Source organism: Monodon monoceros, unplaced genomic scaffold (genome assembly GCF_005190385.1).
Source record: "Monodon monoceros isolate NGI ecotype Baffin Bay Population unplaced genomic scaffold, NGI_Narwhal_1 Super_Scaffold_13, whole genome shotgun sequence".
Classification (NCBI taxonomy): domain Eukaryota; kingdom Metazoa; phylum Chordata; class Mammalia; order Artiodactyla; family Monodontidae; genus Monodon; species Monodon monoceros.
The window spans coordinates 5,551,495-5,576,433 of NW_021703769.1; the positions used below are offsets into that span (position 1 = coordinate 5,551,495).

A 24,939-nucleotide genomic window follows, 5' to 3' on the forward strand; every position below is an offset into this window, starting at 1 on the left:
TTAGTTAACAATTTTCTCTTGTGAATGACAAGTCTAGCAAAATTACGATTGCCGCCAGTTCTTAAGGCCATCCTTCGAGAAGCTGATGGGACGCTACCTGGTTTCCTGCCCTGGCCTCCCTATTTGCGACTGGGGTATCTTGAGCCATCTGGTCTCTTTGGACTTCAGTTTCCAGCTGTGAAATGGGGATAATAATGCCTAACTTCCAGGGCTATTCTTAATTAGGTTCAAGTAAAAGTAACACAATGAAGGCCTTTTACTAAGTGTAAGGTTCCGTAGGAATATTAAGGGGCTGTTATGACGCACACGTGCCAACTCCGAATATTTCAGCTGGTTGCTTTTTCCCCCTTTAAGAATGTCTGAAGGAAAAACAGGAAGGGATCTCCTGAGGTTGTGGTACATACACTGACCCTTCTCCTTTACTACTCACCGTGGGTTGCGTACCAAAAGCCTTGACATCTTCAAGGAGCCTGAGGATCCGCGGGACCTTGTTATAAAATGCAGTTTCAGAAAGTCCAGTGTGGGCCTGAGAACCCACATTTCTAGCAAACTCCCTGCTGAGGTTGCCAGGCCACGGACCGCAGTTGAGCACCGAGGATCTAGATGAGGTGTTTAGAATCACCTGGGGAAACTTTAAAAAAAAACTCTGATGCCTCACCCTGAGAGATTCTGAATAAGTTGTTCTGGGGTGGAACGAGGGAATTAATATTTTTTAAAAGCTCTCCGAGTGATTCTAAAATGCAGGCAAGGTTCAGAACCTCTCGTCTAAATAATGATGATAATAGTAATAGCTCCTTTAAGCACTGGATACTCCATCTCCTGTAATTTCTTTACCGAATGGATCATCTCATAGCATCTCTCAACTCTCAAAGCCCTCTCAAAGCTCTCTCAGTGCTTATCATATTCTGTCTCATAAGAGTGTGGGTGTATTTGCCTTGTCTAGCTTCCTAGATTTTAAACTTTGTATCTTAAGCCCATGTATATAGCACCAAGCACAGTCTTACATATTTTGGTGTTTAATATTTGTCGAATTATATTTTCCATGCCCAAGGAATCTTCCAGAAGCCTCTGTTATGTACAATACCGGTTATTCAGCATGCTTAAAAAAAATCTTTCTGTTGTTTAGGGGTATGTAATCGACAAGCTGGTTTTGCATATACCATCAGTGGAACAATGGTAGCAGCATGTGTACCCAAATATAACAGTAACACTCCTTGACTCTTTCTAAAGAGTGTTATTTCAAACCCACACTTGTTCTCACAACGACACTATAGGTTAGGTATTATCACTATTATCCCCATTTTACAGTTGATGAAATGAAGTCCAGGTTGTAACTTCTCCCAGCTACAAAGGCAGTGAGTAGAAGTGCAATTGGGATGCAAGCAGTCTGCCCCTCAAAATATGACTTTAGAGATGGCAGTCTGTGGCTTCACCTCACTTTTTCCCTCAGAAACAAAAAGGAGGATCAAAACAATCTGTATCCATGGGTATGATTATTAAGCCAAAAGTCTAGGTGAAAATTTTTAAAAATAAGTAAAATTAAATTTTGGTCATGGCTATTATTCACATTAGTATACCCTTCTGCAGTTTTTTACACAAGGGAGTATTTATGAATGACTACACAGTTTATATTCCATTTCTAGGTAAATAGAAACTGAATGTTTGTAATTTTAGTATCAGTTCCTTTTCATTTGAAGTGATCTTTAATTCTGTTATTTTAATTAAAAAGTCCTAATATGTTGTCTTAAGGTTTTGTAAATAGCTTGGTTGCAACGAAGCACACATTAAGTGTAGCTTTACAAGGAATTGGGGGCATCCAAAGATGATAATACAAAATGGGCTCCTGTCTAGAAGTGCTCAGTCTCACACAGAAATCCTCATGGTTTCCCCAACCTCTTGTTGTGTCCCAGACTCTTCCACCCCGTTCCTGAAAACAAGGACTTGAATATATATATATATTTTTTTAATAGATGTTTTTTGGAGTATAATTGCTTTACAATACTGTGTTAGTTTCTGTTGTACAACAAAGTGAATCAGCCATATGCATACACATGTCCCCATATCCCCTCCCTCTTGGGACGAATATATTTTAAATAAATGTCCATCTAAAACAGTGGAAGGATTTGAGAGAACATAGAGCTTCTGCCAGCAGAGGGAGACCTTGGCTTATTTTTACAAGATTTTCTTGGGACACATAACCTTTAAATGGTGAGCAGAAGTCCAAACAAATGTAATGTTTCTCAGTAGTTTACTACAAAAACATCCTGTTGAAAATACTGTTTAGTATACATGTATTTGTGGCTTAGCTTTGACAGCATCTATTCTTTTCAGCACCACAGAACAGGTATCTACATCAAACAGTTCAACTGAGACATTCATTAAGGGAAGTTAAAGATAGAAATCCTGGAGTGTTTTTTGCCTATTTTGTAGAAAGTGCAATATGGGTTTCTTTTTTCATGAAATCATGACTTCTGAAATCAATTAGCATCATCAATGATGACGGTTAAATTTCCCAGAAACCTGGAGATATTACGAGAGCTTTTATTTTACGAGGGTGATTATGAGCCCTTAAGGAAAAAACCAAGATTCTCTGAACATCTTTTCGTTGCACCAGTTTTTATGCACTTTAATTATAAACAGACTCCAATCCAAATGTTCTTTCTTGATTAAAATTATGGAAATATTAAAAATAAATACAGATGGTAGAGACTGGAGCCTACCCGGGCTCTTTGGTGGGGCTAATGGCGGACTCTGGGAGGGCTCACGCCAAGGAGTACTTCCCAGAACTTCTGCTGCCAGTGTCCTTGTCCTCACGGTGAGATACAGCCACCCCCCGCCTCTGCAGGAGACCCTCCAACACTAGCAGATGCTAAAGAGATTCAGGGACTTCCCTGGTGGCGCAGTGGTTAAGAATCCGCCTGCCAATGCAGGGGACACAGGTTCGAGCCCTGGTCCAGGAAGATCCCACGTGCCACAGAGCAACTAAGCCCGCGAGCCACAACTACTGTAGCCCGCGCGCCTAGAGCCCATGCTCCTCAACAAGAGAAGCCACCGCAGTGAGAAGCCCGAGCACCGAAACAAAGGGTAGCCCCCGATTGTTGCAACTAGAGAAAGCCCGCGCGCAGCAATGAAGACCCAATGTAGCCGAAAGAAAGAAAGAGATTCAGAGGAAGGGAGAGATCTATATAGGTTAAAACTCATTATGAGAGACTTCTTAGAAAGCTCATTCAAGAAATGGCTCAAAATGTGACATAGGGCTTCCCTGGTGGCACAGTGGTTGACAGTCCGCCTGCCGATGCAGGGGGCACGGGTTCGTGCCCTGGTCCGGGAGGATCCCACATGCTCTGTGAGCCATGGCCGCTGAGCCTGCGCTTCCTGAGCCTGTGCTCCGCAATGGGAGAGGCCACAGCAGTGAGAGGCCCACGTACCGCAAAAAAAAAAAAAAAAAAAAAAAATGTGACATAGCATAGAGCTGCTCCAAGTGTAGCTAATGGAGTCAGTGTAGTCCTCAAATTGTTAGCTGTCCATGATAAATTCAGAAAACAAGATTAAGAATTTAGAAACTTTTATAGTTGACTATTTTATGTGTTGAATCTAATAAGTGAGCTATAAAAAAATAAACAAATAAATAATAAATACACATGATAGAGGGGATGTCTGTTGTCAGTTGCCATTTTAAACAGCTGCCTATTTTACAGTAACAAATCTTAAGAATGAGAATTCTAGCTGGGTCCCAAATAGCTACTAACATTAACTTTTCAGCTGCATCTGATAAAGACAGGGAGCAAAGCCAAACTCAGTGCATTTTGCTCTCCTCCCATTTTCATTTCCCAAATAAATGAAAATTATTTTAAGTAAATTTCCAAATATAAACTTGAAATGAATTTAATTATCCAAACTGAATGTATCTGCAAGCCTTCTTCAAATTTATTTTCAAATTTTAATGACTATTATAGGTTTTTTTATTCCTTCCCATTTTGACAGTATATCCTAATCCAGACATTTTGTGGCTTAACCATATATTTCTAAGTTAGTATTTTTCTCCCTTACAAAACTTGTAAAAATTCAATGATTATTAGCTGTTAAGGGAGGGAGTATGGCATAAATTCAAAGAAAAACTTGAGATTTATAAAATGTTTTTAGAATTTTCAATAGTCTCACAAGTAAGTCAAATTAACAGTTACCAAAATGTTCTCAGAATGAAATACCTGGTTCTGATGTGACTAGAGAATATAACATAACAAGCTTGACATCACAGGCTTGATATCAGGGAGCCTTGATTTGACACGTCGCCAACAATAGAAATTGTAGACCCTTCCTGAGTGGTGTGCCTGCCCGGCCAAACGTGAAGCACTTTACAATGTACCAGTATCGCGATTACAGCATGAACTCTGGAGTCAGAGTCTCTGGGATTAGGTCCCAGCTCCACTGCTTGATAGTTATGTGACCTTGGGAAAGTTACTTAACCTCTCTACATGTTTGTTTCTTCATCTGTAAAATGGGGATGATAAGAAAGGCACCTAGCTCATAGGGTTTCTGTGAAAATGAAATTAATGTTCATAAAGCACCTAGAAAAATACCTGGCACATAATAAGTGCTATACAAGTATTTTCTTTCATTATTATATTTGACCTTATTTACCTCTTGGTCAGGGCTGGCTTCATGGCTATGCTACCTGTGCAGTCACACTGGGCACCAGGCTGAGAAGGGCCCCATGCTCGGTTTAATTCTCGGCTGCTGTCATCTTGAAATTCTTAATAACTCTTGAACAAGGGACCCTACGCTTACCTTTTGCACTGGGCCCCAAATATTCGGCACCCGGCCCTGCTCTTGAGGTAGATAGTGTTACTGTCCCCGTTCCGCTACATCTGGCTGTGTGGCTTTGGACAAGCAACATCCTCAGTGTTCTCACCTGTAAACTATAAGTGTAACTACTGACCTGACAAGGCTCTTCTCAGGAGAATTAAATAAGATAACGTGTAAGCAGTGATTGGCATATACAAGTTCTCAGAAATATCTATTATTATTATTAATATTTATCTCAATAAAAAACTAACCCAACATTTCTTTACTTCTCCTATAAATACATAATCTTGCTTACAATTACAATAAACTTTCCAGTGCAGTTAAAACTTTATTGAAAGTACAGAATAAAATCATAAAACTCATCTCTGGAAAAATTAAGATAAGTTTATGAGAGGAAAAGATCACATCTTTACTGTTATAGAAAGGCCTTATTAAAACTTGAGGTTTCTGTTAATCTTAAAACAAGTTCTTTGTTCTCTAAACCTAGACTAGAGAAGAATTCAGGTGACTTGAATTTGGGTGAGAACTGATACAACCCTGGGGAAATTTTTCAAATAAGTATATTATGAAAAAAAAAAGTATGCTCAAAATCAAAACAAAGCACTGAAGACTACATCAATCCAAATATTTATTCATAATAAACATTACTAATTTCACAGTAAATGAATGAGGTATGACCCTTATACTATGAAGACAAAGGAAAATATAACTAAGAAGAAACTGCTGGACACTATCATTCATTTGCAACCTCTCAAAGTTAGGTTATTATTATTTTTATTACTAATAAGATACTCCATGCCTCAACATTACTTGTATTGTAGAAAGTAAATAAAATATTTCTGCAGACTTTGATGACATGTGTAAACATTTTTTTCAAACAAAATTTAAAAGTCAAGATAACATACATTCTTTTATGATTTACTTTAGAACATAGGATAGAAATTAGTCTCTACAGAGGATAAAATAAAGCCTTCTGAAGAAAATGGGAGTGCAGCATTTTTTTGACAAAAAATACAATTGACGGAAATTATTTTATTAAGACCATATGTTCTTTCCACAACAGCATCCACTGCTGAAAACAAAACTAATGAAAAGCCTCTTGCAATCACAAGATATATTCTGATATATTTTTTATATCCATCCTCCAAATTTTAATTTGTTGGGTAAGTACACTCTGGAAAGATAATCTGATGATAGGAAGGTCAAAGCTTGGATTTCTGCCTTCATTTTAGAGTCTGCCATTATTTCCATCTGTCAATAAAAGTAAAATATAATCATACCAGAGTCCTTTGCTACAGTTCTGTCAACTCAAACTGGTAAATCTAGATTTGTTTTATCCTCCAAAGCCATCGGCAATAACCTTTAGGTCAGCCGGAATATTCTGGAGCTGCTACAGCTAAAAATATTAGTATGGATTCCTTCAATAATTAGGAATGGTCTGGGATCTTTATAATTTCCTTCTCTCCTTTTTTCCCCCATGAACTATGATACAGCCATAGACAACGGGTATATAACTGTGATGAGGATAAACTAGATCAGCTCCACCCAGCTGATCTTATCTATTAGCATTCACAATTCAATGTTTCTACAACCATTTACTGCTGAACAACACACACGTTAGTTGTTGGTTATATAAAAATTCAAGAAGGGGCTTCCCTGGTGGCACAGTGGTTGGGAGTCCCCCTGCCGATGCAGGGGACACGGGTTCGTGCCCCGGTCCGGGAGGATCCCACATGCCGTGGAGCCACTGGGCCCGTGAGCCATGGCCGCTGGGCCTGCGCGTCCGGAGCCTGTGCTCCAGAACGGGAGAGGCCATAGCAGTGAGAGGCCCACATACCGCAAAAAAAAAAAATTCAAGAAGGATAGTTCCAAAATATTATGTAAATAGCCACTGCTAAAGTAAAAGGCAATAAAACGTACATTTGAATTTTAAAAAGAAACATACTTCTTTTCTCCAAAATGGTTGGCAAGTAATATAAGGTCTCTTCAGGATACTGTCAAGTTTCATTTGGTCCTGTTTAGTCAGTGGAATTAAAGTAACTTTAGGTATATTTAATCTGGAAAAAAATAGATGAAAGAAATCAGTAAAAACAAAGTGCTCCTGTAACTTTAAGGTCACATATATTTCATTTTTATTTATCATACTATTTCAAGAGACTCAGAAATAACAGATGCGAAAATTAGTACAGATCCACTTTTAAATACAGAATTTGGGGGATCTGGCATGTCTTAGACCAGCAAATGTTCAAGATCATAGCAGAAGTCTGTTTTAAGTCGTTGTTTTCTTTCATGCCACACTCACAGGACGATGACAGGAAGACAGACATTGGTTATAAAACAAATGCCGAGAACACTAACATCGTGTGTATCAACACCAAGGCAGCCCCCAGAGCACCACAGTTTTGAAGCAGTGAGCGCCAGTATGTGTGGCCAGCAGCAAGATCCACTGTGGGATTTTAGGTTCCACTGAATACTTAATTCTCTGTAATTCATTGAGAATTTTCTGGGCCGAAGAAGTTAGTCTATCAATTTTCACTTATGCATTCATGCATGCACACAGACATACACACATCTATTTAGTTTTACACTTTTAAAAAGTAGATTGTAATTTTATCTTGGTATGTGTTTTAAAAACAGAACATGAGAGGTCCAGGATTTATGTTGTGAACTGCTTTTTGAAGTCACAAATCCTGGATTTCTCAGGAGAGCTCCAGTTTCAAACAGTCTTCTTCAATGTCCCCATAATTATGACCATTTGCCAGCGGCAGCTCCTGAATAGGATGACAATCTGATTGAAAGGGAGGCCGAGAGGGTTTCCCTTGAAGCCATGTTTGTGTTGCTATCATACTTTTTTCTTTGATTGTACATTTATTTAGAGTGGCTTTTGAGGGCACTGATGGAATTAATGAGATGCAGCTAGAGCTTCTTCAAGTTTTCCACCTCAATAATCAGATCCTCTGTCCTAAAGTTGTGTTAGAAATGATATTCCTACAAACAGACGACCCCCAAGGGATTCTGACCATGAAATACACACTAAATTGACAAAACTTTGATTCACTAGAGCGAAAACATTCAAAAATCGAAAACTGAATGTTTTCTCTGGTGCCCTCATTTTGTTAGAAGCAGTGATTACCCAAAACCTGTTCCTATTCCATATTTATAAAATAAGCACCTGTTACCACGGTTTGCTCACTGCTTAAAGAAATCCAATAAATGTTTAATTTCATTCTCACTGGCTAATTAAAACGATAAAATATTTTAAAATATCACAATAGCAGAGATGAATAAAGTGATAACGTCTCCTGCTGAAGGACAGATGGGCTCTTACTCTCCAGGGAAAACAAAATAATTAACCTATCCGGAGGGCAGTCAAAGCCTTAAAAATGTGCATACCCTTTGACCCAGCAATTCTGGGAATTCGGCCTATGGGACTAATTAAGGATATGGGGCAAAGATTTAGTTACAAGATGGTCCATCAAAGCACTATCCTTTGGAACAGAGACGTGGAAACCACCCAAACTTTCAGCTGGAAGGGGCTGACTGAATAAACACACTCAGAGTTGGAACTCAGCAGAAGACTTTCAAATGAGGTCTTAGGAACATATTTATTGATAAGGAAAAGCGATCACATTGTGTTATGTGAGAAAAGCAGACTACAAAATAGAGTATGACTCCATTCTTTTGGAAGAAGTTATGGCAAGGCACAGCAGATAATCAACAGGGGTAAAGCTGTTCATCTGTAGGTGACTTTTATCTTGTTATTTAATGATATTTTTTCTATAATGAACATATAGATATTAAAAATGACAAAATTTAGATTTCCCAACTTTAATCGTAAAATGAGATTTTTAAATGAAGTTAAAATTTTAAATCTATGATAAAGTTAATTCATATGGCAAATGGTGTTGTCAATGATTACCATTTAACTAGATTCAATGTCTTCATACTTTCTAAGTATAAAAAAAAATTACTAAACACTTTAACCATAAAGGTAAAACAAAAAATGTCTTCTAGCTAGCTAAAGGTTCAATTAACCAAATATATTTAAGTATTTTAGTAGCTGAAACAGAAACATGGATAAATGTAATTCATAATTATATAATCCCGAGTCATTGGGAACACGATAAGTAAAAACCGTTAAGTGCTTTCCCTGGTAGTGACTTTTTAGGCCGAGTGTTACATATTACAATGAATCATCATTTAAAATATCCTACTTCTGCTAACCGCCTAACCTTTTGATATCAGAAGGGAGGAGACCAAGCCATCTAATAGCTGGAACTGTGAGATTATGGGCTTCAAAAGACATAGCCTAAAATAGAGAGCAGAAGTATATTAGCTAAGGTATGCAGAGAACTAGCATACTTGTTTTTGCAGCCAATTTTTTAACTTATTAGGAAGGACCAGTACTGAAGACTTCACACCCCCAGAGACCACAGAAGTTAAGAAAATCACCAGGGGCTTAGCTAAACTTGACTTTCAGTGGAGGTTTTAAAACTGCTCTGTAGTATTTCTGTATTGGTTTTCTATAAAGTAAAACTACAGATGACCCCTCTGACCTGCATTTACTGTTGTTCGTTGATTCCATACCTTAACACCTTGCTCCACCATCCTTTTCACCTGCTATAAACATATACATCAGGACGCTCAAGGTGTACACCAATGGTTCCCAAACATCACCATGTGTCAGAATCACTTGGAGTGCCCACCCTTGGAATTCCAGACTCAGGAGGTCTGGATGGGGATTGAGATTTGCATTTCTAACAAGCTCCCAGGTGATGCTGATGTCCAGGACCACATTTTTGACAACCATTGATGTGTGGTAGTTGCAGTCTCCAGTGGTGAAGTTTGGTGATCTTCTCATTTCTCCTTATGGTTGGAATTGGAAAAGTCAGAATTCAAGGCTCTATATAATTTTCAGGGTATAACTGGTGATCAGTGTTGCTATGCTGAGGGCCCACAGTTACTTCAGCAGGCCAGGAAAGTGGAGGATAATTAATGCCTCTTGCCCACAGGTAATCCCACTCTGTCATCTGCAGTCACACTGGTCATGCTGGAAGCTGGAATCACAGGTCTGAAATAGACTGGCCCTAGACTAGGACAGTAGCTTCACTGGTACATTTTGGGGGCCCTTAGCTTACTAGGGGCTGATAAGTAAATGCAGAAATCACTTCAGTGAATATAAAATATCTCAATAGTGAAAAAGGAAAAATATTTTTCTATACTTACCATAGATCCATACTTATAGATACACATTATTTCTATGCCTGTTAAAAGAAAGTTAACTTTAAAATTAGTCTTCTTGCATATTATAGGCTAGATAATTATACCTAACATCTGCAGTTTTTATTTTTGTGGACATTACAAATGGAAGATTTATGGTTCAGCTTAACACGGTAAAAACAGCGATAACCTGCCCCAAATGATTACAGTCATTCATTTTAATCTAATAATCATATTCTTTTAATTTTTTTTTTTCGGCCACGCTGCACAGCATGTGGGATCTTAGTTCCCCAATCAGGGATTGAACCTGTGCCCACTGAAGTGGAAGTGCAGAGCCTTAACCACTGGATGGTCAGGGAAGTCCCAGAATATTTTATGAAAGTGTTCTATGAGCAGAAAAAGACAACTACAGATATGATTTATTATGACTATTGTTTCAAATAGTCCAACAATAAATTACCATGTGGATCAGCATCTACAAGAGTGAAAATAGGAATGTGAAATGTATCCCACAGCTTCTTGACTAAAAGTCTTGTGTTCAGATCAGGTACTCCCTTTCCCTAAAAGCAAGTATTGAAATCATTTAGTAGAATGAAACTGATAAAACTATATTCTTATTTTGTTAATAACTTAAAAGTTAGATCCCCTCACCTTAAATTTCAGGTGATGGAAGACTGGTTTTGACTGTGAAAAAATGTACACTATATACAACAGGGTGAAAAAGCCCACCTAACTTCATACCTTTGACAATTATCCCAGTCCTAGAAAATAATCCTAAGGAAATATTTCAGCAGAAACAGAGATAAGAAAAATCTGACATACACAAAGATGTCCACTGCAGGGTTATTTAACAGGACAGAAACTATGATAAATAGCCAAACTATCTCACAACAGGGACATGGAGAGGCAGCAGAGCACGGTGGTGATATGCACCAGCTTTGGGGCCAGACAGCCTGGGCTGGCATCTGGCTCTGCCACTTCTCAGCAGCATGAACCTGAAAGAGTCACGAAGACTCTCTGAAGTTGGGGCTTCTTAACACCTTAGAAAATTACTATAGGAATTCAATTATTTAACGATTATAAAGCATTTAAAAGAGTACCTGGCTTACATTCAGAATTTAATAAACCTAAGCAGTGGAAGAGTATTATGAAGTCATTAAAACAATAATTATGTGGAAAAGTAATTTAAAGAGCTTTACAACAGTGTTAGGAGAAAAAAGCAGAAAACCAAATGAAACATGGAGCAGAGAAGGAAGCAAGCAGAGAGAAGAATGGGCTTTCCACGCGACTGCTCTGAGTTTGAACTCCCTCTCCGCCAATCATTAGCGGGTAAAGTTGGGTTGGTTTTCTTAGTGTCTTTAGGCCGTGGTTTTATTTATAAAATTGGGATAAATATGCCTGCCACACAGTTACGGGACTAGAGCGACGTGGAGCTGAACTGCCTAAAACCCAGTCCTAGTTTTGACCAGCCTTAAGATTGTGGTAAAATACCTTCCTGGGTCCCATTGTCCTATTGTTAAAATGGGGATGATAATAATACCTACCTCACAAGGTTGGAGAGACTTTACACGTTGATATGTGAAAAACAGCACTAAAATGGGAACCCTTATTGTATCCAGTGCCCGGCAGAGCTCCTGGCACACCATGAGCACTTAGTGAATGCTAGTGTAGTTTAATTCTTTCCTTTGGGAACGACTACACCTGTACGTGGTAGAGGAGACCACAGAGGAGTGCCAAAGGCTCCTTCCTAGCCTGGCCCTCGGTTCTCAGCTCCCCTCTGTAGAGACCGCGACTACAGGTCAGCTGCTTGTGGGTGTTTCACCATAGCAATGACAGCAATTATCAGTGGACACCATGATAGCACCAACGCGTAGGTAGGCAAGGACTAGGAGGCAGCCTACAAGAGGAAAGACAAGGTAGAAAAAGAAATGTGACAGAGAGCCGAGCTTTACTTGCGTCTCCGATGCGCCAGTACCAGCCGTGATTCAAACGCCAACAGCTGAACAGAGGCCGGGGCCCGGGCAGCTTTCTCTGTCGGTAGTGGCTTGGCTTCCTATCAGCCCAGCATGCACTCTCACCAGGGAGGTGTGAAAGCGGAGGAGGACTGGACCAAAGCGTGAGCCACAGGACACCCCCGCTGAGAGATCACTTCAGGGGTTCAGGTAGCGCCTTTATTACTTATGAGCTCTCAGCCTGCATTTTCCATCTCAACCGTTCTCCCCTCACTTCAAACTGGGCAGAGGCCACTAGGATTTCCTGCTATCATCTCAAATTCACATTTCTAAAACTACATGCAACATCTTTCTGCCGCGAAGAGCTGAGCCTTCCCGCCAGTTGTCCTGTAGTATTGACGGTGACATCGTGGTGAAGTTCCACACACCAGAGTCATTTTGACTCCTTCCCCTCATCCCGTGGTCACCACGTCCTTTTGGATTTGCCTTGGAAATGCCCTTTGCTTAAGCCCTTTCTCCTTAATCATTCCCCTGGCATCCTTCCACCCAGGCAACCGCCTGAGAGCCTCTGGACAGGCTCCCCAGATCCAGCTATGATGTTCTTCGTCTAACTGATGACGCTGCCGCACTAGCCCTGTCATTTCCGTTCTCACCATCCACTTTTGTAAGCACCTGATACTTACACTATATCAGGATGCCTCCTGGGGGGCGTTATTTGATTTCAGTCAGATTTGAGGATGGTTAAATAAACACCTTGGAAATGCTTGTTCTATAATCCCAAAGGATGCGTCATATTGATAACAGAATGCTGTCCAAGCTTATGGATGATGTTATAAACCCCTCTTACCAATCACCAATGTAGTGTGTTAGTTTTGGAATTGTGGTAAAGGTAGATAATATACCGTAACCATGATGCACGGAGACATTTTGGTGCAAAAACTGTCATCTAGGAGCCGCTGAAATGTCGCATCTTTTTCTACAATTAATAGAAATTTTGCATCTGTAATTAAATCTGTGAAGTTAAGGCTGATAAATTTAAGGCACGCGTATTTCAATTTAACCACTAACTAAATAATGGTTATATTTGAAGGTAAACAGATATCTATTCACACACAGTATTTAGATATCTGTCTCTCCTACTAGATGGTGAGCTCCTAAAAGGATCTTTAAAAAGGGACCATGGTGTGCTCATCTTGACCACTACAGGGTTTGGCTTGTTGGTAACACATTATGAAGGCTTGATTTATCAAAGTCATGGATGAATGAACATTCTAGACGTTTAAATAGTTTTCCCAAAGGATACTCTGAATTCCTTGAATATTAGATGGCACAGCAACAGCCTAAGTTAACAAAACAAGACAGTTTTTATTTTAAATAAATAGCAAGTTTAACGACATTTAAAAATTTATCACAAAAATCCTATATTTTCATTAAAAAAATACACCTGTTTTCAGAGGTCTATGCCTCAGTAAAAAAACAGTAGGACACAGATTTACTTTTCAGTGACATATGACCTAAACTACTTCCCAGAAGGTGAGAATTTCCTGGAAATTTTATAGATATGTGGCTTAAAAAGCAGAAACTGATGAAGGAAAGACTTCCTTATGCAGGATCTCATAGGTGTCATTCTCCTCCTTCCAAAATGGTGAGCTGGCCCTTTCCAAACTTCTGTGCTAGTTCAGTACTGGGGGCTTTCTACGTACCAAGCCTAACAAATAGTTTAGTAACAAACATTAATTTCAGAACCAGATAATTTTATTAAGATTACATAAATAACCATGCTAAAATGGTCAGGTCACACTCTACCTGAAAACAACAGTGCATTTTTAAAAGGAATGTGTATGTTTGTTTCTTTCAATATGACATTTGGCAAGTGGCATGTTTTGAAACTACGTAATGTACAACCCTGTACAGCATATACATATTCATCGATTTTATTTTAAAATCTTAAGCTCCAAACTACATAACAAGGCAGTAAATAAAATGCATTTCAAAAACAAACGATCTGAAATGGAGTTAAAACACGTGAAAACATTAATGATGCTTACTGTTGCACATGCACAATTCACCTTGGTGCCATCTTCCTCGATATACCTTAAATTGCCAGCAATTAAACCTTTTGATGTAGATAACTGAAAAAATAATAGACATATCTGAAACCTCTCTCTTGAGTTTACTTTATGCCTCTAAGTCCCTTCTCATGTTCACCTCTTAATTATATGTATTTTGGCTCAGACTGGAATTTAAGAAATAAAGGAGAAAATATGTAAGAGCATTTAGAAATGAAAAATATTTGATAATTCATCTGTCTTGGTTCATTTATCCAAGGGAATACAATGAGAATAGATTATTTAAATTCATAGTGAGAAAAACATAGTATCAAAAATATGGAAAGAAGGCACAGATTACATTTATTCTTCTATTACAATTTTTATATGTTTTGTCTTAAAATGTTTTGTATTAAATGCTACTTACTATATGCAGACTTCTCCTCGGCACTTTTAACATACAGGAAATATCATTGATAATATTGTCCACAACAGTCTGGTTACCAAAGAGTTGGCTGTCGGTGTAATATATGTCTCTATGAAAATTTTAAAAATATATATTTCAATTAACCATATTCTCTTTGAATATAAGTATTGGAGTATTAATTGAAGAAAGCTTTAACTGGGTGAAGGCAACATATGAGCAAAGTAGTTTACGACCCATAGCCTAGTTTTATGTAACTTTTCAAAACATATAATGAAAGTTAATGCCACTAAATCTCACACTGCATTTTAAAGAGTAATTTATTAGAACAATGTACTTACCGTTTGGTTGCGTAAGTGTTGCTCTGTACTAATTTATAAATCATGGACAATATTTTAAGAATTAGCGCTGGAAAATAAGATGCAATAAACAAGTTACTCATCATTTTTCTTACAAATTCAAAACATACTGCTATCAAGGATTTTAACTGTCCTCAGTTACTTTCCACAATATTACAAAAATTATCTTCCCAAAGTAGAAGTGTTAAGTACAGAATAATAATTGCCTGAAGAATCAGATAAAATTAATTGCTCTATGTACAGCAAAACTGAGAGAATACTTTTCCACTGAATCATGCATCTTGAAAATTTCTTTTGAAATAATACTTCCATGGTTATTAACAATGCAAAATTCTATAAATTTATTTCAAGTACAGGGTGGCCTATTAAAGAACAAGTAAAATTATTTAGCTAGGAAAAACTATAACCCAGAAGGTAACCAAAATTATTTATTTTACTACAGAAAGCTAAGAAAGATTAATTTACCAAAAGTTTTAACTGATTTTGGTGAATCACTTTTGATTTTTCTTGTGGTACAATGAGATACCATGTGAAGACCCACAGAATCTTCAAACCTGTCATTTTGTTTAAAGCAAGGGAATAGAATAAAGAAGAATTAACTTTTGAACACCAAACAATATACACTTAATGTCCTCTTCTGAACATCATTTAAATCCCCATTTCTTCTCAACGTAAGCACTGATATATTATATTATGATAACCTCGTTTATAAGCTTAGATAATTGCAGGTGGTAATTAGGTAATTAGCTTTGCAACACACAGAGGCACTAAAAGCAAGTGTGTAAAATACGTGAATTAAATACCTTTAATTATGATGTGTGTGTGTGTGTGTGTGTTTCTTTCCCAGGAAGATATTTAGGGTAGGTGAACTATTACCAAATATTTCACAATTTTATTAGCATTTTGCTCATTTTCTTGATTGGTTTATTTAATAATTTTACTCAATTTAATAATAAGTTTTGAAATGTTTTGTTTAATTTACCCCCAAAGTTACAGTAAATGAAATAACAATTTATACTAGGCTGTTAAATTGAACTGCCAAGCCTGTCCTAAAGGTGGCAGAAGGCACCAGGCAAATAGGCCAGGTGACAGTTGCTTCAAGATCCATCTTGCAAAATATGATTCAAAACTTTAGTTACATTAATTACACTGATCATAAAAGAATACTTAGTGCCTAGAGAGCCTTAAAATTACTTTAATTCTGTTTCTGTAACTCTTATTGAAGACTATTCTTGTAGTATTCTTCATTATTAAGTGGTAAGTGTCTACAGGTTGACGATCTGAAAGAAACAAACTATGTAACTAGGTTCCAGGACTTTGATAAAGCTGTTTGCTGATTTTACCCTCTTGGACACAGGACTTAGCAGGGGGAGATTTGCTAGGGGAAAGAGCCATCAAAATATGCTCTATGTTCAGGATACATTTATTTTGGTCTCAGTATCAGGACTGGTTGTAGCTCTTCTGAGCAAGTGGTTTGCTTTTGCAGTATAGATGAGAATTCCACTGGTGTTATTTCCCCCTTTTGAGTGCTAGAAAGCTTAGATCCAAGTCTGGAGCCTATTTTTAGCAGGACTGTGAGACTTTATCATATGCATTTTGAATTCTAACCCCTTTTGGTGCTCCACTTTTTGTTCCTAGCATTGTTTTCCCTTTGCCTTATCTTTCACACCTACTTCTAGTTTATAAAACCTGCCTGTATGGTATGTATTTTGTAAACTTCCTTAGATCTTTTTGGCAAGGTAAAGGCAATAAAAAGAATTAAATCCAACTAGAACTCGAACTCAAACTCAAATAATGACATAGATACTGCATTTAAAAGTAAAAAATGCAAAATGCCCACTTTATATTTTCCCAGCTTGATCTGTTGTCTATTGTGAATGCAGGTGCTTCATTTCTTGCCAAGCTTGTGATTATGTCTTGGATAACATTTTCTATAGCTGCAAGAACCTCAGAACTGAAACAATAAATACACCATGATTCAGTCTTAATTCTAAATTAGACCTTTACAGTATGTAACATTTCCCCAGATCATTAAAGTAATTTTTAGTTTCATTGGTTGTTTTTTAAGACTAGGTGATACATGTCAATAATATTCTCTCCCACTAAATTTTTTAACAGTAATGCATTAAAACAACAACTGTATTTATAGTGGTGAATTACAGAGAAATTTCATTTGCTTGTAATTTTACTTCTCAATTACCAATTGAAGTAATATCTCCCTTTTAAATTAATGACTAGACAATATAATTTATAAATATATTTTTATCTACTCTTCGTATCAACCTACTTTAAATACAAAATCATTGACTTGAAATACTACTGATAAATCTTTTAATTAAAATTGATGTAATACTTGCTTTAATTTCCCCAAAACGCAAAGCGAAAATATTTCAGAAGAAAAACTTCATGCTGTAGCACGTTACCTTAATTGATCTCATGCCATAAATCAGCCCTTTTGAATTTTAGTGACACAAAAAGAAAAAAGTTTAATCACTACCATAAAGGGACTTGGCAACTACTACACCACAGAAAATTATTAAGACTTAGCCCAGTTTTCTGTCAGCTGACTTTTAATTTCACAAGCCATCAGCTTCAAAAAATGTTATTCTGTTATAAACACCGTAAGAATATTGCCTAGGAAGGGAACTCATATTAAATCTAGAAAATGCACAAAATGTAGTGTTCTAATTTCCACAGAAACATCAGAGTTTTCATGGAAAATGCATGTATCAGAAAATAAATTTTAAAACATTCCATATTTTCTAATAACAGGATGCAAAACCTGATTCAAATATCTCATTTTTCCAGCCTGGAAAAAAAAAGTTACGATAACATTATGACCAACTTTAAAACAACCAGATTTACATCTGAAATGTAAAAAGGGACTTCCATCCCTTTCTTTCCTTTACTCTCAATTCTCCCTTAAACTAAATCCTATTGTAAAAAAATTTTTGTGGGTTTTTCCGGCTTTTTGGTTTTTTGGTAGTTGGTTTGGGCTTAAAAGTAAAAGGCAGTAATTTGTTTAAGTGAAAAAGTTTGCTGATAAATGGGAAAAGCAGATCAAGGAAGCAGAACAACAGAGCATTTCAAGTAAAAGTGGTGAATAATGTAAACATAATTTCGGTAGTTAACGCTAAGCTGGGCAGCTGGAGAATCCCGTAACTGATGTTATCAGCACCGCACTCTGAGCTAACCTCTAACTGCTTTAATCGATTTAAAGAAGTGAACATTCTCTTCACTTCGAAGTCAAAAACCCCATTGTCTCACTAGAAACCATTTAAAATGTGTTGACTTCCTTGCTCCTTTTGATAAAACACACTAATTGAGAACTCACGAGATTGATTTTCCCCTCTTCCAAAAAAAAAAGCCTGAAAACTTCTAAAGTTAAATTTTTACACTTTTTCTTTTTAAACAAACACAAGGCCAAACTGTGCCCTAAACTCCCCCAAACTGTTAGGATTTCAAGAAACTCGTGAACCCAGCTGTGGGGAGGCTCCTGGACCATTCTAGAGGGGGAACATTCTAGAAGACATGGGAGGAGGGTGGTCTGTCACCAGGCTTTCCGAGTTCAAAATAAGTTAACAGCAGAGAAAGGGGTTTTTCGCTAAACAAGGGCCTTTCTCGGGGTTCAGGGTTGGCGGGCCCAACAGGCTTCACCCTGTGGCCGCCACAGTGGGAGACGGGATGGGGGCCCAGCATTTCCCCACAGAACACCTCAAGCCCGGCTGTGCCGAGGAAGCTTTTTGCTAAGTCCCGGTGTCTGCGCCCCAGACGGCGCCCTCATACCTAGTGGCCAGGTGCGTCCCCCCGCCAGCGGGCTCCCTGCCGCCTTTCCTCAGGGCGGCCAGCAGGGAAGCCCTGTGCTGGTCCAAAACCTGGAAGAAAGAGGCCTCAGGACCTCTGGGTGCAAAGGCCATGAGGACCGCCCGGCAGTGAAAGCGTCTAAGAGCAGGAACTTGACTTGGCCGGATAGCGCCCTTCCCCGCACCCACAGAGCACTTCCGGGAAAGGATAGAGCTCCTTTCCCGCGCTTTCCGGAGAGGGCTGACCGCGCATGTGCACACCTCACCCCCTTCCCCAGGCAGAGCTGGACCAACGCATGCGCATAGCACCTCCATTGAGTGAGGCATGCGTGCTCGGGGCTCTCTCAGGCGCAATCCTACCTGGGAGGGAAAGAGAGGGACCGTTGACTGGGTGCCGTCTGGCAGGTGTGGGGCCCAGCATAAGGGGCCAGAAGGGTATGCTTGGAATGTGGGACCTAGATTTGGGACCTTGAAATGTTTTTTTTTTTTTTTCGCGGTACGCGGGCCTCTCCCTGCTGTGGCCTCTCCCGTCGCGGAGCACAGGCTCCGGACGCGCAGGCTCAGCGGCCATGGCCCACGGGCCCAGCCGCTCCGCGGCATGTGGGATCTTCCCGGACTGGGGCACGAACCCGTGTCCCCTGCATCGGCAGGCAGACTCTCAACCACTGTGCCACCAGGGAAGCCCCTGATTTTTTTTTAATAAAAATATTTAATAGGTGGTTGGAGATATTTAGGGCCTCCAGTCTAACCTCCCAGCGCCACTATGGCAGGGGCTTCCAGGTCGAGACATTCCAAGCAAGCCTGAGCCTCTCGTTAACAGAGGGAGAAGCCAAGCTCAGGAGGCTTAGTTGTGCGCAGCAAAATCCTTGCAAAGTTCAAAATCCCTTCACAGAAGACCACCCCGGAGGAGGAAATCTGGGGAGAGCTTTAGAAGCTGCAGTTCCTTCTAGTGCATAGAGGTATCCTGTGGATTTGCCAGGAAGGTTCCTCAAGCCGGCTCTCTCTCTGCCTGCTGGCGCTCAGGGTGGCCCCAGCCCAGGCTGACTCATCCTCTCTGCCTTGTATTTCCTTCCTCCTCACACCCCAAGTGGACTGCTCATCGCTTTCCTCCACCCAGCCCCTGTTGTCGGAACTGCTGAAGCCGTGACCTAGAGACACCCCACCACTGCTTTCCATTCCCGTTCCAGTGTCTAGTCCCTGCTTTAGGTGGAAAATCAGCCGACACTAAGCAGAGACTTGCTTTCATTTAAGAAGACTTTAAAAATTTTAAAGTAATCCTCGTCTTCCTTTTCTGCTGTTTTTTTCCTTCTTGTATTGTGTGTTTTCCGTTTTAAAGACCTCTTGGCAACCGATTTTGAAAGAAAGAGACCTTTTACAAAAGACCAGAAGCGTGTTCCGTGCCCACAGCCACGGTGATAAAACTGATAAAGCTCCTCAGGTGTTTTCCCCTCCAATCGCCAGTCTTGACCGTGCCCAGGCGCACGCCAGGAGGGCTTCCTGATTTACCTGTTGACAGGGTCATGATTCATCCAGCACTCAGAGACAAGCGGCTGCCGGGTACCCAGGCTCTTCTTGGCACTGGAGATTCAACAAACAAGATCACCAGGCGTCCGCACACACGTTGCTGTTATTTTGGTGGGGAGAACAGATTATAAGGAAAAAACTAAATACATATCATAAATTAAATAATGGTGTGTTACAGGGAAAACAAATCCTAGTATTAGGGGAGTGAGTGACTGGGTAGAAAACAGCAAAGAAGGTGGACAGAGAAAACCTGAATAATGAGAAAGAAGGACGGAGGGAAGAACACATGCGAAGAGCCTGAGGAGGGGCCGCGCTTGGAGAGTCAGAGAGCAGGCGCCCGTTGCTGTGGGGTGTGGGTACCGGAAGGTGGTAGGCGAGGAGGTGGGCAAGGCCAGACCATCAGGAGCTTCTCAGCCACAGTGAGGAATTGGGACTTTCTTCTAAGGCAGCAATTCCGACCTGGGCAATTTGTCTCTGTCAGCATCTGGCAATGTTGGAAGAGATTTTTGGCTGTCAAACGTGGGGAGAAGGTGCTATTGACATCTAGCAGGGAGAGGCCAAGGATGCGGTGAAGCCCCCTACAAGGCACAGGGCAGCCCCCCGCCCAGCACAGAGTGAGCCAGTCCCAAAGGTTGACAGTGCCGCCGTTGAGAAACCCTGGTGCACAGGCAGCAGGAGGCCCCTGCGGGGCTGGGAAAGGAATTGCACTTGCTCAGGAGGGTTGTGCTCCTGGACCAGGGTGCTGGCCTTGAAGCTGGAGAGAAGGCAGATATTTCGGAATTCTTTTTATTAAAGTAAGCCGTGGTCAAACATGTCTTGGAAATGCTGTATACTACATCGAGATATACAGTCCAGCATGAATCTCAGAGCAAAGCTCGTTGGGTTCAGTTGTGGACATTGTCACTTGCTGCCTGTGTAACCTTGGGCAAGATTCTCAACCTCTCTGGGTCTCAGTTTCTTCATGCGTGAAACGAGGGTAATAATAGTAACTACCTCATAGGGTTAGCATAAGAATTCAATGAGTTAATATGTGTAAATGAGTTAGTGTATGTCTGGCCCATTGTGAAAACTCAATAAACATTATCTATTATTAGGACATGTTCCTCTTAGGAGTGTCCCTGTGCATATCTATGAATTGAAGGCTCTGAGAAGTCCTGCATTAAAAACCTTACTAAGCTTGTTCAACCTGCATTTGCTGAGCTTATTTTTTCATAACCTTTCCCCGTGAACGCTCAGAAAACCAGAGCCCCTTAGAACATATTTTGAAAACACCTTTATTGAAATATAATTCACATATCATACAATTCACTTTCTTCTTTTTTCTTTTTTTATAAATTTATTTATTTTATTTATTATTTTATTTTTGGCTGCATTGGGTGTTTGTTGCTGCGCGCGGGCTTTCTCTAGTTGCGGTGAACAGGGGCTACTCTTCGTTGCAGTGCGCTGGCTTCTCATTACAGTGGCTTCTCTTGTTGCAGAGCACTGGCTCTAGGCGCGCGGGCTTCAGTAGTTGTGGCACGTGGGCTCAGTAGTTGTGGCTCGCAGGCTCTAGAGCGCAGGCTCAGTAGTTGTGGTGCATGGGGCTTAGTTGCTCTGCAGCATGTGGGATCTTCCCAGAGCAGGGATAGAACCCGTGTCCCCTGCACTAGCAGGTGGATTCTTAACCACTGTGCCACCAGGGAAGCCCCCAAATTCACCCTCTTAAAGGATACAATTCAATGGTTTTTATAGTGTATTCCCAGAGTGTGCAACCATCATCACAATCTAATTTTGGAATATTTTTGTCCCTCTCAAAAGAAACCCTGCCCCTGATAGCAGTCATTTCTCATTCTCCCCTCCTCCAGCCCCTACAACCACTGATCTACTTGCTGTCTTTATAGATCTTCCTGTTCTGGAGAATTCATGTAAATGGAATCATACACTGTGTGCCCTTTTGTGACTGACCGCTTTCAGTCAGAAGAATGTTTTCAAGGTTCACCCACATTGTGGCATGTATCTGTGCTTCATCCCTTTTTATGGCCAAACAGTATTCCACTGTATGGACATACCACATTTTATTTATTCATTTATTAGTTGAGGGACTTACATCATTTCCACTTTTATGACTAATGCTGCTGTGAACATTCCTGTGGATGAACATTGTGTGGGTGTGTGTTTTCCTTTCTTTTGGGTGTGTACCTGGGCGTGAAATGGCTGGGTCGTCTGGTAGCTCTGTTTAGCATTTGGCAGAAGAAAGTGCTCTTTGCGGTGTGTTGATGCTGTCATTTTGTCTTCTCTGCTGTTTTCCTTCCACCTGCTGCCTCTCCTCCCCTCCCCACCCTATCCACCATCTAGGGCATGGGTCAGAACTTTGCCACTCCCCAGCCGTGTGTGGCCTTGAGCAAGTAATTTACACTTCTCTGAGCCTCCATTTTCTCATCTGTAAAATGGAGATACAGATGAAATGAGATTATTTATGTAACGTTCTTACTCTCATGTCTGGCCGTCAACTGCGGCCGTATTCTTGCTAGCAGCATCTGTGAGTGTGCCGGTAAGATTGTATCGGTATAAGCATTATATGTTGGTAGATGTGATTGCAAACAGTGTCATTACCAGGAGTCCTGTGCTTGCCTCCCAGGAGGAATAGGACAGGCTCCTTCTCTTCACTTCCACTAGATTCTGGTGGAATGGGATGGGCACCAAGGGCTGCATCTTCTCCTTGTGACTTTTTTTTTTTTTTTAATCTCGAAGTGATTGCATTGCCGTGCAGTCTCAGTGGAGGCCCCTGTCACACACATCCTTGCCAACCCTTGATCATGTCAGCATTCTTTATTTTTTGCCTATCTGAGGGTAGGAAGCTGTGCCACTTTAGGGTTTTAATGTGGGTGCCAGGCACCTCACCTGGACTCTTTCATTTAACACCTACAGACACCCTGTGAGGCAGGTACAAAAATTCTCCCTGTGTCACAGATGAAGTGGGGGGCGGCCCTTATGACATGGAGGCAGGCAGTCTGGCTCTGCTGCCTGGGCTCTCAGCTGTAGCTTAACTCTGCTTCCCGTGGAGCCAGGACTGGCAGATGAACATGAGAATGACCTCGGGGTGACTACTTAAGACCATTAAGAAACTTAAGAAACACGCTCTTCTTTTTCATTCAACAAACATTTATTGAGCATCTACTCTGTGCCAGATGCTGCAAACAAAGTAAAGTTCCTGTCCCCAAGGCTTAGAGTCCAGCGGGGGAGACAGAACAAATAAATCTGTGAGAGCACTTCAGCGCTAGGGAGAAAAACGAAGCAGGGTTAAGAGGCTGCAGAGTGACGGGGGTGATGACCCTGATGGGAGGTTGGGAAGGCTTCTGAAGGAGGTGGTGTTTGTACGGGGACCTGAATGAAGTGAGGGGTGGACCACGTGGCCACCTGCAGGGAGAGCTTTCTTGGAGGAGGGAACAGCAAGTGCGAGTCTTTGTGGGGGGGGGCTTGGTTGGGATGTTTGAGGAACAAGGAAGCTGTGGTCAGCAGAATTCTAAAGGCAGCCCCCCAAGATTCCAGCCTGTGGTCATTCGACCAAACACGAATCCAGCTACTGCTGTAAAGGGACTTTGCATTGGTAATTAAAGTCCCAAGTCAGTTATCCTTGAGATGCAGAGATGAGCCAGGTGGGTCAGGTCTAATCAGTTGAGCCCTTTAAGAGCAGAGAGCTCTCTCTGACTCTGGCAGCGAAGTCAAGGGGGACTGAAGCCCAGGAAAGATGCCATGTGCTGTTGCTTGCTGAAGGTGGAGGGAGGCACATGCAAGGTGGCCTCTAGGACCTGAGAGCTGCCCCCAGCTGAAAACTGTGAAGGAGGTGGGGACTGCAGTCCTACAACCACAGGAACGGAGTTCTGACAGTTACCAGCAGGAGCTCAGAGGAGAACCCTCAGCTCCAGACAAGAGCACAGCTGGCCAACACCTTGACTTCTGCCTGGGTGAAGGGCCCAGTCAGACCTGCTGGACTTCCAACCTCCAGAACTGTGAGCTAATAAGTTGGTGTTATTCTTAAGCTGCTAACTTTGGGGGTGATTTGTTACACAGCAGAGAAAATGGATACAGAGGCCGTGTGGCTGGAACGGAGGACGCGAGTGGGGCAAAAGAGGAGATGGGGCCCGACAGGTAACGACGGGCCAGATGCCACAGGGCTGTGTAGGCGGTGGTGAGGACTTTGGCATCTGTGCTGAGGGACACAGAGAACCACCACAAGCATGAAGCTCTCAGCCCTCCTTGCCCACTGCTCCCACGCTTGTCTCCTCTCATTTTCCGTCCTGCCCGGTGTTCCTTCCACCACCACACCCCAGTTGCTGATGTCCGTCTACCGATGTGTGAATCAGTTGAGGCGCTATTGATTGGGAGTGACAGGAAAGCAACACAAACTACCTAACCCCAAAGTCCAGGGACTTCAGGCTTAGCTGGATGCAGGAGCTCAAATATTATTGAATACTTTCAGAAATCTGCATCTTTCCATCCCTCCACTTTGCTTTCTTCTGCTATCTTCATTCTCAGGCAGGCTCTTCCCACGTGGTGGCTGGTATGGTTAGCAGCAGCTGTGAGCTCACATCCTGCCATGTTATCCCAAACAGAGTGATCCCATCTTTCCTGTATGGTTCCCCTAAGAGTCCTGGGATGATAGCATTGGCCCAGCTTGGGTCACATGACCACCGCAGAGCCAGTCACAAAGGCTGGGGGTGGGGTGGGTACAAGAAATTCAGTGGTCAGGCCTCTGCCATGTACCTGTTCTAGGACGTGGAGCACAGGGGAGGGGAGGGGAGCACGGGGCTGTAGGCCTGAACT

The 24,939-nt window shown here is 41.1% G+C and overlaps 1 protein-coding gene across 2 annotated transcripts; it reads right to left on the bottom strand.

Annotated features, from left to right (window-relative positions):
- Positions 1-5,417: 5,417 nt before the first annotated feature.
- Positions 5,418-18,734, bottom strand: SPO11 (SPO11 initiator of meiotic double stranded breaks). 2 transcript variants are annotated; one of them, XM_029221597.1, is made up of 13 exons: positions 18,596-18,734; positions 16,650-16,763; positions 15,275-15,363; positions 14,792-14,858; positions 14,454-14,562; positions 14,027-14,110; positions 13,282-13,318; positions 12,881-12,990; positions 10,487-10,586; positions 10,033-10,070; positions 9,039-9,115; positions 6,752-6,863; positions 5,426-6,057 (listed from the first exon to the last, which is right to left on the bottom strand). In XM_029221597.1, the coding sequence occupies exons 1-13, from the start codon at positions 18,724-18,726 to the stop codon at positions 5,938-5,940; spliced, it is 1,188 nt and encodes a 395-aa protein (XP_029077430.1). In that variant the 5' UTR covers positions 18,727-18,734; the 3' UTR covers positions 5,426-5,937. The 2 variants fall into 2 exon arrangements, with proteins under 2 accessions (XP_029077431.1, XP_029077430.1); XM_029221598.1 differs by lacking the exon at positions 16,650-16,763 and having other exon boundaries at positions 5,418-6,057.
- Between the last annotated feature and the right edge of the window lie 6,205 nt (positions 18,735-24,939).

Coding starts and splice junctions, on each gene's coding strand:
- SPO11 (XM_029221597.1), bottom strand. CDS start 18,726: ATGGCCTTTGCACCCAGAGGTCCTGAGGCCTCTTTCTTCCAGGTTTTG. Junction 13,319..14,026: donor TGAATTGTGCATGTGCAACA/GTAAGCATCATT, acceptor TTGTTAACTTAG/GCTGTTGCTGTGCCATCTAA. Junction 10,071..10,486: donor TGTAGATGCTGATCCACATG/GTAATTTATTGT, acceptor TTCTTTTAACAG/GCATAGAAATAATGTGTATC.